This window comes from Platalea leucorodia, assembly GCF_965183815.1.
Source record: "Platalea leucorodia genome assembly, chromosome: Z".
Taxonomy (NCBI): Eukaryota; Metazoa; Chordata; class Aves; order Pelecaniformes; family Threskiornithidae; genus Platalea; species Platalea leucorodia.
In genome coordinates, this window is record NC_138858.1 from 90,355,557 (window position 1) to 90,374,406 (window position 18,850).

At 37.0% G+C, this 18,850-nt stretch overlaps 1 protein-coding gene across 1 annotated transcript; it reads right to left on the bottom strand.

Annotated features, from left to right (window-relative positions):
- Positions 1 to 6,495: 6,495 nt before the first annotated feature.
- On the bottom strand, positions 6,496 to 18,564 carry LOC309602585 (uncharacterized protein; the record flags this gene model as incomplete). Its single annotated transcript, XM_082336246.1, has 14 exons — positions 18,018 to 18,564; positions 17,358 to 17,488; positions 16,599 to 16,749; positions 15,573 to 15,775; positions 14,133 to 14,208; positions 13,015 to 13,250; positions 12,545 to 12,632; positions 11,808 to 12,028; positions 11,292 to 11,370; positions 10,603 to 10,655; positions 9,406 to 9,537; positions 8,480 to 8,672; positions 7,730 to 7,944; positions 6,496 to 7,335 (listed from the first exon to the last, which is right to left on the bottom strand). The coding sequence occupies exons 1-14, from the start codon at positions 18,547 to 18,549 to the stop codon at positions 6,496 to 6,498; spliced, it is 3,150 nt and encodes a 1,049-aa protein (XP_082192372.1). The 5' UTR covers positions 18,550 to 18,564.
- Positions 18,565 to 18,850: the final 286 nt, after the last annotated feature.

Genomic DNA, 18,850 nt, shown 5'->3' on the forward strand with positions numbered 1-18,850 from the left:
GGCAGGGGTTGTCCAGGCATGGTGTCTGTTCTGTTAACTTAGTTTTAGTCCTTCGTTGTTACAATACTCAGAGGCCTCTGGACATAGGTCACTAAATTAAAAGTTGTTGTTATTATTATTAATAAATACGGTTGTTCAGACTATAAAACATGTTGCACAACATGAATTATCTTGGTTACAGCGCAAGGTCTTCACTGAACTGATTGGCAATGCTAAAAAACAGCAGTAAGCCTGCACCATAAAGAGGGTATTTAAACTAAACTTTAGTGGAGTTGGAAGCCAGTCCATAGCAGGCTTCTGTCAAGAGGTTTTACTGCTAGTTTGCTGGGTCTTGTGTTTGTAGAATTTTCAGTTTCTTGGTAGACTCTAAACTTTTAAAGCCTTGAATCACAACTATTTATCACCCATCAGGGAGCTACATAAAATGTATTTTCCTTCAGAATGACTATTCTCATAAAAAAACTAATTTTAAAAAAAAAAAAGACAATTAAGAATATTTTTTAAAAATCTACAATATAGCCCAACTAACAGGGATTCTTAAAACTAAAGACTATGAACCACAAAAATTAATGCCACCTGCAAGCTGTAAATATGTGTATTATTTAATTTTTTTCCAAGTATTTTCTTTGGCCGTTACATTCAGCTGAACAAGGCCTAAAAATTGTCAAACTAAATTCTTGTTTAAGAGTAGAGCTCTAACTACTGCCAGTTTGAGTGAAACACACATCCAGGTTTAGGGAATATGTTTTGTTTATTTTGGCTGCAGCGCAGGGTAGAACATTTTCCATCCCATCCGAATGCAGTCAAAAAGGTTTTGAAATATTGCACAATAAAAGCCATTCATTATATCTGTCTCCTCTCCCTTCCAAAAACAAATATGGCTGACCAGTTCCAAATCTGTGCAGGGGGCAGGAAGATGGGAGTCAAGGGGTCACTGGAAATAACCCAAGACTAACACCAGGTTTTTCAGGTTTGAGTTAGGGAATATGTTCCATGCCCTCATTCCCAGTGCACACAGGTTTTTCTTCTTCCCCCCTCCAAAGCTTGGTTAAAGTAGTTAATTGCTCTGTTATGCACAATTTACAGGACTTAATTACAAAACTAATACATTAGCCTTCTTGTCTATAAGTCACAAGCACAACTTCATCTTTTCCACTGGGACACAGTGAAATTAGACCTTACCCTATTTTAAGTTAAAACATTTTGATTTGCACTGTTTACCTCCACATTTTAAAAACGTGCAATTTGAAGGAATACCCAACTACACTTTACAGTTTGTTTTTAGATTTATTTCCATTGCTTACCTACCTGTTAGCAGCTTGAAAATGAAATTTCTTTCACTGCCCACTCCTGTTCCTGTGTGCTTAAGCTATACTTGGCATACTTCAATGGCTTTTTTTTTTTTTCCTCTCTCCATTTCCTTACACATAGATCTAACAATGCTTTTCTGTTTGCTTCCTTGTGCACAGATCGGTTCATCACTAAAGTCCTTCCAGGTCTAAGTGAACTATAAGAGTGCCAGAGGATTCAGAGTGAGAAGGAAGAGGAGTAGAGCACCAACATTTTAGTGCATTTCTAAACAGCAACTAGACTAGACAACTTAGATCAACACACAATAGAGACATTTATATACAACCCTTAGGTGTTTCAGCATCCCCTTCTATTGCCCAATTAGTCAAAAGCAAGTAGAGAAAACTAAGCTGAAGACTAGATGAAGCTTTATTTACAACTGATTATTTTAAAGTAAAAAAAAAAAAAAAAGGGCATTTACTAGTCTTAGTTATTATCTTTCCCCTGCTTACCATGAGTGTCAGGTTGAGAAAACTATTTTACTCCTGTTAACTCACATGCGAGTTAAACTTGGTTATATCATCTCCACTTTTCTAACTTATATGCATCTTAATTATGGCAAAATATTGGCATAAAATAATTCCTGGAAAACACTAACACTTTCCCTTTAAAACTTTCTGAAGAGTTCAAGTTTAAGCCTTATTGTTCTTTGTACCTTCAGCTCACTAACGTTAAGCAAATTTAAGCGAAGACCATTCCAACTGTGAAATACTCCTTACTGCTAGTTGTCAGATAACTTGGATATCTGAAAATGTATCAAGACTGCACTTCATAGGATAGTGCAAGCAAAAGTGATATGTAATTACTCTTACTTATTAACGACATCATAATTATAGAGTGGCAAAATAATCAGTCTTTCTAGGACCCACCACTTATCCTCTATGTCAGTCAGAGCATGATAATTACATGGCAATCTGCTAAATGCAATTATTCAGCAATATACACTTAGTGCGAGCTATTACCATACTTGAAGCCATTTCAAGTCTATACAATACGGCACTTAACGTTAGTGAAGTACTTTTAAACACAAAGCAATCTTTATAACAACCCTCTAAAGACAGAAAAAGCCTCCCTTTAGAAGAGTAGGGAGAGTAAATGAGAGGTGAAAGAGACTGGCCAACACCAGATTTATTTACGTGCCACTATAATACACAGAGTGACATGGATCAGTACTGCACAAAACAAGTCGAAACGGTGACTTAAATGGAAGGCTACAAAGGCTAGCCTTCACCCTGGGAGACTGCATCAGCCGACTCCCCGGTCTAACATACTGCATAGTGATGCTTCACTCATCAAACAAAAACACGACTGTTGTACGCTGCTGACTTTGTTGAAAATAAAACTGCAGGTTGTATTAGAGTGACTAAGCTAACCTAATGTGACAGAACACCATTAAAATCTATTCCAGATAGTGCTGCAATTAACAGCTGAAAACTAGAACCACGAACTCAAAATATCTCGACTCTTGAGACCCATCTGCACTCACACACAACATACCTTAATTTTAATTCTTACAGCCCCACATGGCAATGAAAACAAGAGCCCACTTCAGAAAGTTCTTCTCTTGATTGAATAGGGGTAGTAAAGTTGCTGGCCATTCAAAGGTTAACGTTAACTCAATTTTAGAAAAGCAAATCTGAAAATGGAACAGCGTTGTTCACTCTGCTGTTCCGACTTCCTGCACAACAGCATGGCCACCAACTTACAGGTTACGCTGTTTCAGGAGTCTGTAGAGATACTCTTCTGAGGAAGAGCAGCGAGTCACATGAGATCTGAATGTTTAAAGTACCAAGACCATTTTGTTAGCCTTACACAAAGAGCTCTCTCCCAAATTCCCCAGTTCTTTCCCATGCTAAACAGTCCTCAGTGTTAGCAATCCTCTGGCTCCCTACTCCATGAGATTCTATCTCAGGTCTTAGCCATTAGGCAAGTCCCAAATCACCTCTTGCAACCCTAATCTCTAGCAATCAGAAAACACAGCCAGAAGAGACCTCAAGAGGCCATCTAGGCCCTATCCTTACCCCTAGGAAGGATCATATGTCATTCCTGACAGATATTTGTTTAATCTGGTCTTAAAAGCCTCTAGTGATGGAGATTCCACAACTTCCCGAGACAATGTATTCCCGTGCTCAACGATCTCTGCTGCTGGAACGTTTTCTTAATATTTAACAGAGACATTTATCTCTAATTTAAACACATTATTTCTTGTCCCATTCAGTACAGATATGGAGAACAGATTATTACCCCCCCACTTACAACAACCTTCTGCATATTTGAAGACTTGTCTCCTCTCCAGATTAAGCCCCGTTAGCTGCAACCTTTCATTTCCCTGTGGGCTCCAACCTCACCCTCATGAAAGCCAGGCAAACTGCCATCAAGCACCTACGTATAATTTCCTAACAACCCTTTATCAACCAAGCTGTGGCAGGAGGAAAATCCAAGCGTTTTCTTCTCCTTCCCCTTGCTCTTCTGTTTCTGACTTCACTCACACTTCCCATCTAAAGTGCACTTAGCCGATCCACTAAAGAAACCTCAAGGGAGAATTCTCTTCCAGCGCTGCTGTGACTGATGCATAGGACAGCAACATCACAAAAAGCACATTCTAGGCAGCATTTTAGATTAAGCCCTCTAGCATCATACATACTAGTTTATTGCCTCTTCCTCCAGGACAACTCTTTACTTGACCTGACTATTCAAGTCTGGTATTCAGTATCGGACGCCCACAGGCTCCAAAGGTTTCACTCGCTGCTAGATTTGGTATCTAAAACCAGCCAGGTAAACCCTAACATCTCAGCTGCAGCTGTTTAAGAATGCAATGTGATTTCCATATAGAGAGTCATATCTGAATACAGTGCATAAGCATTTCACTTTTACAGTTAATTTCAGTGTGTAGTTCAGTTGCTGGTTTGATTTTTTTTTTTTGTTTTAATGTTAGAAGTAGCAGCTATTATTAGTTTTTAATCTCAAGGAGCTTTAGATTTTAACCCTAGCTAGTATCTCTTCAAGGATTTTGTACATGATGATATTATTTTCAAATTCAGTCACAACCATAAAAACTCATGTCAGACTGCCCTCTCCTGGTAAGCCAACATACTGCTATCACAACAAGATCAACCCAAGTAACTCTTGCCATTCTGTTTCCAAACCTAAAATTTTCATCGTGACACACAAGCAAACCCCAAAATAAAACATCAAGGAGACTGTTTTGATAACTTCAGTAATGTTTCTAAAGCAGCATAAGATGAACAGCACTTAAGAAGTGAAGTTTCTTTCAAGTTGCCTTAGGAGTTCTTGTCTTGGGAAAAAATGATGATGTCTGTAGAGAAAAGTAAAACGTGCATAAAAATGAAACTGTTCTGTTTGCTTTTAAGCTTTATAAAAGCAGCCAAGTACATAAAGTATTTTATTCCACATCAATAATGTTAAAAACAAGGTCACAGAAGAGATTGTTTTCAACAGAAAGCTATTTCCTTCAAGCTGGCACAGGTATTTCACTAGGGCTGAAACAGAACAGTATGAAAAATGAAAGCAACAGCAAATGTTTAAGTAGACCACCTACAGTCATCACTTTTTATTACATTGTTCAAACTAGACAAATGAAAACAGTAAGATGACAGGTCAACTACTGAATAATATGCACTGTATTTAGTACACATACACCAAAGATTGGAAGTGTCCAGAAATGAAGTACAGCTTTATTGTATAATGAATGTATCACTTTCCTTAGCCAATTTAATTTTAAAATTAATGTTATATACAATAAAGATTTAAAAGCTTTTTTTTTTTTTTTTAACGACCAACCTTCACACCAGAGAAGCAGAATTCATTTACTCTTTCTAACACAAAATCTAGTCTTTGTTATAGGAACGCTACCCCTGCTCGTGCCCAGAAGGTAAAGCAAAGTCTTTTCAGAAGATGGTAACAGCTTCCCCGCCTTCTACTCTTCCCCTTCAAGGCAGAAGTGACTTCCTTCTTATTTGCAGAGAATCTCAAGGGGTTTTTTTAGGATATTTTTGAAATCTGGAAAAAAATTCATGCAGATTTCAAAAGCAATTTATAAAGAATGATCAAGCACACGGGAAACATCAACACTTCAAGCAATTCTAGCTGAAAGGGCATATTTTACAACATCATGATTTAACTACTAGAGACAAATTCACTTTTTAGCTACTTCAATTAAACTTCAAAAATATAACAAAATCTTAAACTTGAATCCTGTTCTTTCAAAAAAAAGGAAAGAGCCCTATCAGCAAAAAATGGATTAGCATCAACTCCCAATTGTCTAAAAAGTAACTTGTCACCACCGACGATACTTTTAACAAACTATCAAATTTGTTCCTCTTTACTTAAAACAGCTGAGAGTCACACGTTTGCTGACACATCTCCATTTAGCAACTTCATATCCTGACTGCATTTGAGAGTGGAGCAAACGTAGCAAGACGGGCTACCAAACACATCCAGTCTAACAATCATGACTAAGTTTCAAGGGCAAAAATCCCACACTGCTGTGCAGGTACCGCAACTGTAAACCTATTCATCTAAACACAAGAAAATCCCAGACTGTGATAACATGCATACAAATGCATGCATAGGCCTTATTTAAATTCTGTATATTGTCTTACTGCTTTATCTTGCCACAAAATTCACTGGCCCCTAGAGCAATCCCTCCAGCTGAGAAAAATTAGTCTTTGCCTTCTTGAAATGACTCAACTCGGTGTTGCAGAGAAAGTCGGTCATTTGTCGAGTTGTTTTATAATATTAGCAGTGTTTAATTGCTCTTGCTCTATAGACAGCACTAAATTATGAAAACATGTAAGCAAGGATGCAGACTACAACAAAGAGGTGATGTCAAATCCAGTTTATCATGGGAGAAAAATTTTTTTATCCTCTTGATTACCTGCCATGACTGTCTACCAGGCCAATGCTCTGAGCCAAACTAGGTTTTCCACATAGTTCTGATCTTCAAGCATTTTAGGCACCAAGACAAGGAAAATCAGTTCTAAGTTATCCAGAAAACGAATAACGAAATAACAAGTACGGAAATATAAGCGTGAGAGAGAAGAAAACAGCACTTAAGAGAGAGAGAGAGCATAAGAATCTAATACTGACCTTCACTTTAGAAAATCAGAGGTAGCTGAAACCTCGCTAAATATTAGAGTTATTTTCAACAGGTATTTCTACTTCTTCAGAGTGTTTTTGGTTACTTCTGTCCTTCCTATATACAGAATTTGTTATGCTCCTTTTCCGGGTCTGAGACCAAGTTCTTGTTTCTTGAGCTGTGGATACAGACATGCTTTTCCTCCTCCATCTTTTGCACGGACCACCAGCAAGAGCAACAGAGTCATTGTTCTCCTTCCCTGGGGCTGAAAACTGGATGAGATTTTGCTCTTTACGACAAATATTCTCAGATTCTGTAAGGATGGATGTGCTTATTGTTCTCCTGATTTTGCAGGCAGAAGCTAGCAGGGGAGGGCTCTTTTCGATCTCATTGGGTACTTGAATCCATGCAAGTCCTTCAATTTCTGCATCTTTATGTAGTCTCATGCTGCGCCTCACTCTTTTTTCGCCACTGTTACTACTCTTTCTTCTAGAAGGCTTTAAGGAGTCATTTTTTAGCTGAGGAGCAGATAAAACTTCTTCCACATTAAAAGAAAAAACTGGAACGTTGCTTCCAGTTATTTCCAGTTTTTCAACAGGAGGAAAATAGATGGCACTACTTCTTCTTCTTCTTGGTGGACTACCTCTTATAGAATCTTGTGGACACTGAGTTCTTTGGGCACCCTCACATACACCAGTGTCCTTTTGTTCCGGAAATTCTAGCCCGGTTAGCTGCTCTGCCTTATTTATGAGATCTCCTTGTAATTTCTCGTTTTCTATCAAGGAACGACTTTCTTTTGCCTCTTTTACACATGCAGTCTCTTTACTTTGCTGGAAATAGTCAGATGTATCAAAACCACGCTTTGCATCTGGCACAATATTTGAAGACTGGAAAAAAAACCAACATGTTTTTGTTTTTAAATATAGGCAAAAGGTAATCCACAAAAAACTGGTTTCAAACAGCTGACAACTAAACAACTGCTAGTGTTTTCCTCACCAAGTCCAGTCATTCTCAAAAAACCCCAACCGACCAACACATAGAACCCTGTATGTTGGCATCTGCTCCAATGTAGGGCCAAACTTTGGGGCCTTGTTCAGTTGAGTTCTGAATACCTCCTTCCAAGGATGGAGATTCCACTGCCTTTCCAGGCAGCCTGTTCCAATGTTTAATCACTCTTAGAGTTAGGTTTTTTCTTCCCCCAAAACATTACTTTTTTGATCCAACAATACCAAGCACAATTCTGACTTATTTTCTAGCAGTATCCTTAAGCATATCTGTTACCTTATGATCAAGGCCAGAAACAGACTTCAGATCACCATCTGACACCTGAAACGCGGTATCATTGGAGCTGCTGGTTTCTACAAGGTCCAGGTCCTTAGAGCTTGAACACATATGAACCGCACAGGTGTCTTTTGCTCTCTTTCTTTCAACCACTGGCTTCTGTTGAACATCCTTGTGAGCATTTCTGGATTTGGTACTATCTAAAAACATGTCCTCTGAATTAGAATAAACACATGGTTACTTGACTCTACTTGTGAATTTGTACAAAATCCTTTTTAAAATATTACAATAAAAGCTTTATAATATTTTACTTATGTAAAAGTAACCTTCTAAACAACCATTCCAGATAAGTAGTGTTAAAAAAAAAACAAACCAAACCAAAAAAACCCAAACACCAGAAAGCTACTGCACATCACTTAACTATTCATGCCCAACTTACCAGTTTTAAAGATTATGAAAATATCAGTATCCAGTCAAAGTACAGATAGGTGCTTTTTTTTTTTTTTTGTCAGCTTTACACTGGAGGCCAACCAGAGTTACATTTATCCAGGTGGAGTTTATTAATCTATCAGAGCCTCTGCATTCTATTATTACAGAAGTAATTAAAAGTAAAAAATGTATACTGGGCTCGTTACCTATGCACAGAACTCAAAATAACTATCAACAGGGTTTTTTTTAATATAACTGTTGAAATAAAAAATTAGAAGCAACAGAAAGAGCAAGGCAAAACAAAACTAAAAACCACATTACCTGAAAAAAGTGCATTTGCCTTTGGTAAGCTTGGAGATGAGGCAGAAGAGAAAACCTCTGGAATTTCAGGGATAGGGCTCAGAAGAGGTTTCTTAGAAACCATCTCTCTTTCCCCATATAAAGATTTTTTTACTTTTTTCTTTTTTCTTTTCCCATAGCTTGTATGTTTTATTTTCTGAAAAGATTGAGAAGACTGAATAGAGCACAATGTAATTATAATGATGCTGTACAATATTTTCCAACAAGTAAGTGACACCGTTACTGGACTTTGGTGGATAACAATTGTTTCCCCTAAAATGAAGGTTCCACTCATTTTGCCATCTACAAAATTAATCTAAAAGCTCAAAAAAAAGGAGAATTACTTCTCAAACATGAGATCTGATTTTTGTTTCATTCAACCAAATCTAGAAGTCAAAGAAATTAGTCTTTCAGCTCAAAACTACAGATTCTTCAATCATGCTTAGTTTGGAAAGGAACATGTGCTTCCCCTTCCAATACATGAAAGCAAAAATCTTTTGGAAGTCTCACACCTTTACAATACTTAACTAGCATATAACTGGGCAAGTTCAAAGAACTACTGCTGCATACACTTGGTAAGACAAGAACCATAAACTCATTTTCTGCCCCTGAAGTCTGAAAAACGACACTCCCTCCTGCACCTCCATAAAGTATCCTTTTTGCCCTACAAGCATTTAAACCCTGCTAGTCAGCCTTAACAAGCAGTAAGAAAGAGGAGCGTGGCAGTAAGTGTAGGAAAACAAGATCGGTACGAAGAAGGGAGTATTGGCAGCCACAGGAAACATAAAACCCTTTAGAAAATCTTTACTACAAAGATCAAATTAATCACATAAAACACACAGGAGGAAGAGACACTTGGACAGAGAAATAAAGGCAGCATTCACCAACTGCAGTGGGCTGTCACTTACTTGTGTCTTTTTTGCAGCAGATGTGGCTATATTCTTTTGTCTTTGAAACTTGGTCTTTTTAGTGTCTTTAGCATTCTTCGTATTTGTGGCTCCTGAGATGCTAAAATCAGTCCCCTCTGAAATGGTGCTACACTGTTGAGGAACGTGAATTTTAAGTTGTCGGGGTGCATGTGTATGTGCACATGCAAACACTTGCTTTTTTTTAAAAATACACCACAGTCCAAGAGTCCTAAGAATCACACTGTAATTAGTCTCCGTTATTTCATATATGAGGTCATAAGAGGTCATAGTTGAGGTCACAGTTGGAAATTAAGACTTACAGAGCTAGGCTCTTCACACAGTACACTATGGTTCTGTTTGTACAAAAAGGACGTTCTAATGAGAAAATAGTAAATTTTCATCTTCAGCTATTTCTTTTAGAGAAGATTAAGAAGATTTTAGAGAAGGTTACTTTTTTCAAATTACTTTTTTTTTGGCCTTCCCTCTCCAATAAAGCACACTAGAACTCTATGACACTCGTCTGAAAGCAGTTCTTACAGAAATTGTTGTACAATAAATTCTATGCACCTTAAAATTCCAGCAACCAGAAGAGATAAATGTATGATATGCTGTCTGCTTTATGGCTAGCAGACAAAAAGGTTAACAATACTGAAGATCTTTAGCACTGGACTTGGGAGCACAACCACGTTTTCATTGATACCGAAAGTCATCATAAGTTGCAGAATAAACTTCACTTTATTAGCCTCTCTCTCATGTGCCTGTATCTCAAATAAATTAAACCAAATAGAAAAATTAGACACAAATCTTTGTTTCCAGTCTCCCCAGTTTTCTGTGATTATAACTTTTTCGATTCCCATGAGTGAAGCCCCTGATTCTATGAATAAATCTCTTCTAAATTTTGTCAGACTATTTGGGAAAGTTCCTGGAAAATTCAATAGAAATAGTAATTTAAGTATCACGCTATAACCAAAAGTGTTTTTAATAACTGGAAAACCACTTTCACTCAAAAATGAGACTTCCTTAAGACAATTACCTACACTAACATGAGTTATTTCCATATACCTGGACGTATACAATCCTCACACCTGGGGCTATAAAAACTCTTACACAAGCATCAGGAAGTATAAAAGATAACAATTCTTCCTGAAGAAGTTAAAAAAAAAAAAAAACTCAATCACCATCACTAAAGAAACTTACCTTCCTTTTAGTAGAAGAACGAGTTGTTATCCTATCAGATTTGTCAGTTTCCGCTACTATATATGAAGAAAATAAGAATATTGATTCAGTTCCAACACAAAAAGTTAATCACCTTTTGAGGAAATTATCCACATAATTTCTAATATTATGCACAGCGTGTTTATTCATCTTAGTCTTGAGTAATGTTTTCTGCATAAAGGACTATCAAACATGGCAAGATAAAAAAAACTTAACAGCTTGGTTTACAAAACAGAGGAAAAAAAAACTTGTGAGGATTTGGTAACAAAATAATTAGCGCTTTCACAGCTTTCAGAGAGATACATACACATACACACAACCCCCTTTCAATTTTTTTTTTCTTGTCTTACTTGCTATTTTAAAAACAACAAAATTACAATATCAGAATCAAGATAGTAAGTCCAGTTACTTAAAGCAGTAAGTCTGATTAGATCAGCCACTTTCACAGGAAAATACCACAAGGTCAAATACCGTTAGTTAACCTAAACAACACCTAAACACTGCAGCTACTGCCAAGACATTCAGAAGAAAGCAAGAGCATTTAAATTTTAGCACAACTGAAATATATCCCCTGTATAAAAGCAAACAAAACAAAAACCCCTCTGTCATCTCTCAGTTTTCAGATACAGAAAGATGCATTATCCAGTGACAAAACTACGAGTTGGGGTTACCTTCTGCATTTGCAACAGGTAAGAGGTCTTCAGCACCAACAGAACCCTCCAGTAACTCTTGCAGAGGCTCAACACATTCCTTTAAGACAAAAAAGTGACTTTTTTTTTTAGCAATATACTATACCAGATATATACTGAAAAACACCTTGTCCATTAGTGTTTGGAACAGAAGGCGATTTTATTTTTTTCCCTTAAAGAACGTGGCAGCTCATTTGCTATATATACCGCAAAAAGAAATACAGTATCAAAAGTCTATGAATAAGCTAAGACAAAACGACTCCATGTGCTACCACTACTAAACTTTAAACATAGCTCTACAGGCCAAAATTCTATTTAGAATTCATAAAAAGTTCTCAATGTCATTTTAATGCTTCAAGCAGACTGTATTTTAATATTTTAGCAGTTTCTTTTCAAAACCAAGCAGACTGGTGAAAAAATTAAACAAAAATCGAACATTCGCAGAGACTAAGAGGCTGTTTTTATAGCTTAAAAAAAAAACAACAACAAAAAACTTACATCATTGCAATCAAAATTCGGCTGGGATAATGGCTCTTCAGTGAGACTTAACCTTGGAGAAGGGCTGTTACATCGTAATCCTGGATGACGGACTGGTGTTGCTCCTTTGCGCAATGGAGTATTTGCAGGCAAAGTTTCGTCAAATATTTCTGGGCTTAGAACTTCTCCAAAAGTAACTCTTTTCTTCTTTGGCCTTTCAGAGCTATGTCTTTCAGTTTCCTCTATTGTAATAAAATACACAGACTGCTTACTGAATTTGGAACTTTCACAGAGCAAAGACTTCTCAAGATCTTTTTATGGGTCTTAAGATTCTCTTAAAAATCACGCCCCCCCCCAACCAAACAGCAAAATACCACCTTTACACATCCTCTGGATTCAACCAGATTTTTCAGCGTAGCTTTCTTACTGTATCAAGAATTTAGGAAGAAAGAAAACAGAAGACTAGAAATGACTAGCTGTTCCAGAAGTTCCAGTTGACAAGTGTAAAATTTCTTGAAAAATAGGTGACTCTATTCTGGTATTAGAGGCTTCCTGAAGTTTTGGTACGGGATTTTTTTTTTTTAATAAACATTATTTTCCTTAGCAATCTTATTTTCCACCTCATGCAGTAGGATGTCACACATGAGCTACTTCAGTGGTGATTAACTCATATCGTTTTTCAGATTTACCACAGAGGCAAAACCTTGTGTTTCCACATAATACTCTGCCTATTTAAAAAACAAAAGGGGAAATCTGACCTGTTTGCAATGCTTCAAAGATTTTTGCACAACTGGAGACTGTGAGAGATTCACCTCCTCCTCCGCCAACTGCAGCGTCCGAGTATTCCTATCAAATTTAAGTGATACAATCATCTGTTCAATACCGTTTAATTAAAATATTGTCCTTGTTCAAATCAAAATTGAAAATAACTTTTTCTGTAAGCAACGTTTAATAATCAGCCCTATTGTTTAAAAAAACCTACTTGTTTTCTAAATGAATAAAACTCAACAACGTACATACGGATCGGCTCATAACATGAAAGCTTCAAACAAAGCTTCCAAGATGACCAAACAGCAAATAGATGTCCATTGATAGCGTTAAATTATTTCTGATACATATCAATCAGTCAAAAAGTATCTTTAACCACGATTCAACTTCTGGTAGTACAATCATGACTGCAAAAGTTCATCCTTAGTATTAGTACCTCCACATAAGTCAGTTAACCAACCTTCATGCTATCCATTAGTTGTTTCACTGGTGTTTTCTTTAATACAGATCGCAGATGGGAGCCACTCTGTGTATGGTCGTTTAATGAAATGTTTCCCGTTTGCAGTGGTGTGATAGGTGGCTTGCTTTCATCAAATATTTCCAGGCTCAGTTCTTCCACAAAACTAACTTTCTTTCTGCTTAGATCTGGTGTAACATTACTTTCAACGTCTTTAGTGATGCAGTCAGAACTGAAACCTTTAGAGCAAGTAGACAGATAATGACAATTAAAGACTGCAGTAAAATTGAAAAGACTTTAGTATTAGAAACGTGAACTATAAATGTACACATCTCGATAGATTCTGTGCATCAACATCACCTAGCATCTCAAAAAAAGTCATTAGTGTCTAAATTTCTATTATTGTGCCACATTTATATTTCATATTTTGAGAAATTTACAAAACATACAATAGTAAAAAGGGAGAATTGCATGAAGGAAAAGACATTTTGCATGAAGATTTCTCTCTCATCCATGTAAATGGGGGTGGACGGGACACGGGACACGACACGTATTCTCTAATGTACAGAGAGGGACTCTGTACATTAACACCCCTCTCTCCTTCACAGACATGAACTACTCAACTATACCTTTCCCTAAAAATGGCCTGACTAACAAAACACAGGGAAACTCTAAACAATTATTCCCAGCCTGTGTCTCAGTTTGAGCTTGCTTTTTCTATCAGAATGAAACTGCTAATATACCACCCAAGAGGCCCTACCCCACCTTCCAAATATTTCAGCTCCTCTCATAAAAGCTATTTCCTTCCCATGAACTGCGCTTAAGTAAAAACATGTTTAATGCTGTACTGAACGAGCTCTAAATTCAGTTTTTAAACTGGGACTTGAGCATCCTCTGCAGCACTTGAATAGATCATTATTTGCAGTACTTTTTTTTTTTTTTTTGTTGCCCTATCAGCCTTTATGTCAACATTATATCAGGTTTCCACTGCGTTATAAATTGTGGACAAGATGATGGACATGGGAGGACTGCTTGTGAAACATTTCCTTACAAATATTCTAAGTATTTTTACTTTCAAATAACGATATAACAAAGATTATAACAGTGATGAATCCTCTTACCATGGCCTGTTTCTAAGGTATCTCTAATTAGAACAGCCTCCGACTCAATAGGATTGTGTTGCTCATAAGCCCATTCCTAGTGAAAAAGTTACAAGATTATATATATATATATACACACACACACACACACATATAATCTATTCATATATACACCCACATAACATGATAAAGAAATAAAAAAACATAATCTGCTGAGTTTTTTGTGAAGCACTTGACATAAATCTGTTTTGTCTCTGTCCTCATTACTCATTTGTAATATCTATGAAGGATACTTTTAAAAGAAGTGTTGCTTGAAGTGATTATTTATTAGCATCACAAGTACCAACTGCAATCAACACAGCAGAATAATACTGAGGTTTCTCAATCCTCAACTGAATAAACAGTTGTTGAATAGAGTAGAAAGTATTTTTCACCTGGTTGCTGAACTTTTTAATCCAAGAACACGTAACACTTATCTGACCAAACAAAGAACCTGAAGTTTTTCAAGTCAATCTCAATATTCAAAGAGGGGGGGTGTGGTGCTATAACTACTTGCAAACGCTGCCTTTTAAAACTGCATGAGCTATGAAGCTTTTTAATCCCATAGACAAGGACTTCAGGGGTCTCTCAATCACGCACTACTTTAGTTGAATTCATTTTCCCAAAACACCAAGGCTAAATGCTTAAAAAGATTAGACTTCAGAAATGAAAAAACGATGGAATGAAAAACTGTATGTTTTAATCACGAATTTAGGAAGTTTCTTCCTAACCTCCATACAACTGTTACACTATCACAGCTGTTTTACAACTCAGAAGCTGCTAGGTCCAGCAGCATCAGAGGACACGCCTAGCAAAATGGACGCAATCTTCACCATTTTTATATATAACACTAATAAAAGGATCAATAGAGGTATTTATACAGAATACAAATTAACTTCTCCATCTGTATGCAAGTACATCGGGTTTTTTTGCATAGAATATCAAATAACTGTTGAACAGATATAAGGTGGAGATTAAAAATTGCATTCAAAGTCAGCCCAATGATCAATAAAGTTGGTTCTGACATCTGGAAAAAGCTGTATTTGCCAAATCTGTGAATTTGACATCTCACATAATGACAGCTGCAGATTCACAAGAATGAAGACGTATTTAAATTTTATTAATAGAATAAACCAAGCTTTTCCATGTGGTTATCAGAAAAGAGTATAATCTTATTGACTAGAACAGCTTATAGCACCCACATTGAACATTTGCATGTAAAAGAAAACTGAGCACAGCCTCAGAAGAGCCAGCAGCAGGTATCTGAGGCTAGGCTACGTTCACTGTCAGTCCAAGCGGATCAGTGTCCATGCCAGATTTTGCTTCCCTTGACTTGTCATAATAAGGCGTAAAATTCTTACAAGGGAGATGCGCTGTGCTATTTGCTTTCCCCATGTTCTTAGCCCACACTTATGCAAGTACCTTTGGAACAGCAGCAGCAGGTTCAGCGATAGTCACATCTTGGTGGGAAGACAAGGTGGTGCATGTCCTGGTATCAGACTTATTGCTGTTGGTCAAATTTTGTCTTAAATTTTCTTTCAAATCAGCTCCGTTGTTGTCTGACATGAACTTTTCACCCCACTGATCCAGGTTCCACCCATTTGTAAAAGCTCCTTTGTTCTGAGCTGCATCAATTAAAAACAAAACAAAACCCAAACAACAAACCACAAAAACAAACTTCAGATTTTCCAATGAATGCTCTTTTTGTGTTTCTTCACCAAAAGGATGGTGAGATTCAAAAAGCTAGGTAAGTTTCTAATCAGGAAAAAGAAAAACACATGCATTTTTTTAGTTCTATTTTGAAAATAACATTACCAAATCTTCAAAACAAAGCAAGTTATTCTTTTCATATAAATGTTAAGACCACCAATACCAGAGAAGCATTGTAGTTTGTTTTACACTGTCATCTTCTCACAGTTAACACAGCACTGCCCTGACTTGCTTTTGGAATACTTACTATTTTCATTAAGAAATAAGGATGTTAACACCACAGTAATGTAATGTGATTTCTAAAATTACTGCATTTAAAAGTTATTAAACAAAAGTTTGCACATCATGGTCAAGACATATAGCAGTTACAACAGCTAAAACCAGTTGTCATAAAGCCCATTCCCAGTCTCATGGAAAACGTGTGAAAACACTAATGCTTAGTGAAAAGTAAATTAAAGGCTATAAATCTAGAAAGTAAAACTATGAAAACAGTCACCAAAAAAAATTTCCATTTTTCTTTGGGGGTTATTCTGAGAAACCACTATTCACAATGCACTAAGAAATAAGGTAAGTTTAAACAAATAATAAACCTCAAATCAAACCCAAAAACACTGGGCCGACCCTTATAAAGGAATTTTTTTTTCCTTTATATTAAGTGTTTGTAGTTTTAAACTTCTTGGCCTAAAGGAAGACCTAATGTTTAAGCTAAATCATTGACCAGAAATAGAAGCAACTTACAAGAGCCTGCTTCCTGGGAAGCATCATCCACTTGTGACAGTCCAGGGAAGCCAGTCTCCTCTTCAGCTTCTTGTACTGATTTAAAAGATGTTTGAAAGGCATCTATTTTGTCCTTCAACGACCTGCCAGTTTCATGTTTAAAAGGACTAACCTGCTAAAATAAAATTAACCTCATGAGACTTTTTTTTTTCCCCCCGCAAGATGACAGGGGCTTTATTAGTTTGTATTTGTACTTTGGCATAAAACGAACTCAGAAAAGAAGCAAATCTTGCATTTGACCTAGCTGCAATTTTACTTTTATGGTAAAAACATGCAAAAAAGGAACTGTATCAAGAAATCTGTTACGTTTTACTGCCTTTCATAATCTGACCCTCTAGACCATATCCAGAATTTGTTTTCTGACAGTCTATGCTAGTTTGAGATAAGAACAAGTCTGATTAAAAAACAAGTCACTTATGCTAGTATTTACTTTACTTTGAACTATCAACACTTTAATTAGCCAAAAATCAAGCATGGCAAATGCAAAAAAGTAAAGGTTATGGTAAACAAAAGTTAAAATACATGAGCAAGCTAGACATCCAGAAAATACTCCAGACTCAAATCTGTAACATCCCCTTATTCTAAAGTAAGGTGTCCAAGCAAAGGCAACAAAATTAAGGCCATGGCTATTCCTTCTACTGGCTTCTTCCTGAGACTTGCCTTCTTTTCTGCCAGTATATGTTGATTCCTCCGGGGAACTAAACTGAGAGAGACTCTCACCTGTGTAAGAGCTTCTTTTTGCCTGTCGCTTCTCTGCTGGGCAAGGTATCGAATAAGGGTGTTATTTTCTGGTGACCCCCGTACTCCAATTGCTGATCTTCGTCTAAATTTTAATGAAGCTGGAGACTTCCCTGAAATGGGGACGGGGGAGAGAAGGGGGGGGGGGGAGGGAGGGGGGGAGCAAGAAATTTTTTTGGTAAGAATACCTGCAGCTTTAAAATGGTATTTTTTTTTTCTTTTAAGAGTGATTTATGCTATTTATGAAAACATTCGAAGTTAGCTGCTCAGCTCAAGAAACCTTCCTGGGCAAAAGCAAATAACTTCCTAAAAGCAAGTCAATGTTTCGCTAAACTACACACCAAGAGGAGCTGTCTTTCTTTTACTTTTTCAATTGCTAGTTAAGGAACTGTCTACCAATACTTGCAGAATTTGTCTCGCTGCTCCCTTGTGAAACTCACTGACACCTAATCAACTGGACAGAAAAAAGTTAAACAGGGAATTAAAGCATCATCCTATCACAGTCCTATCCCTCGACATAGTCAAACTCAGCCAGACAACCTGAACCTGACCTAAATTGAAGGTTTTGAAAAGACGTTGGACCAGATGACATCCAGATATCCCTCTGAGAAGGACAACAGTCATTAGTCACTTCAGCCTTACCTACGGATCGTTTAGTAAAACTTTCTTGAGTAATCCCAAATTCAGCAATTGTTACAGTTGTAAAATCAACAGGTTTTCTGCTGTGTGTCTCTGATATTCCACAATCAGATTTTTCTTCTGCTTTGTCCCTACTAGGTGTCAAGTAGCATTCATCCCCCAAAGAAACAGGTCTACTCCTTGAAAAATTTTCCTTACTGTTCAAAGGCAAGGTAGGTTCACCAACCATATCCCCTTTTAGCGTATCAAAAAAGCATTCAGTAAACTGACAGCTAACAGCATCCTCTTTGTTATGGTATGATTCCTTCTCGAGGCCTTCGGTGTATTTCAGGGTGCATTTTTGCAACTGCGCCTGGTTCCCATCGCTTAAATTCTCCTTCTTGCATGCCTTTATGACTTTTGATTTAGTCACTTTGCAAATCTTCTGGTCTTTTGACAGATCAGGGAAAGAGGCCTCTTCCTTCTCTTCAGTATATCTACTCTCATTTTCTTTAACTTCCAGGGGAGCATTTATATTCTTAGATCGTCTGTGCATTGTTAACGATTTATTTTAAGAAACATTCAGTCAGCCTTTGCTCTCCTGTAATTACAGGCACCTTCAAAAAGAGAAAGAGATTTTAATAGGTATTTGGTAAGAGCAAGAGTTCGCTACCATATCTAGGTTGTTCTGGAACAAGGTGTTTAACAGTGTGGTGGAAAGGGGAAGTCGTTACCTCCCAAAAGCTACACAGAAAGGACACAAAAGGCTAGCACTATAAAGAAAAAGGCACAGCAAGATAAACCTGCAACATAAGTGTTTCACGAGAAAGGAAATACAAGGTTATGCTTTCACTCTT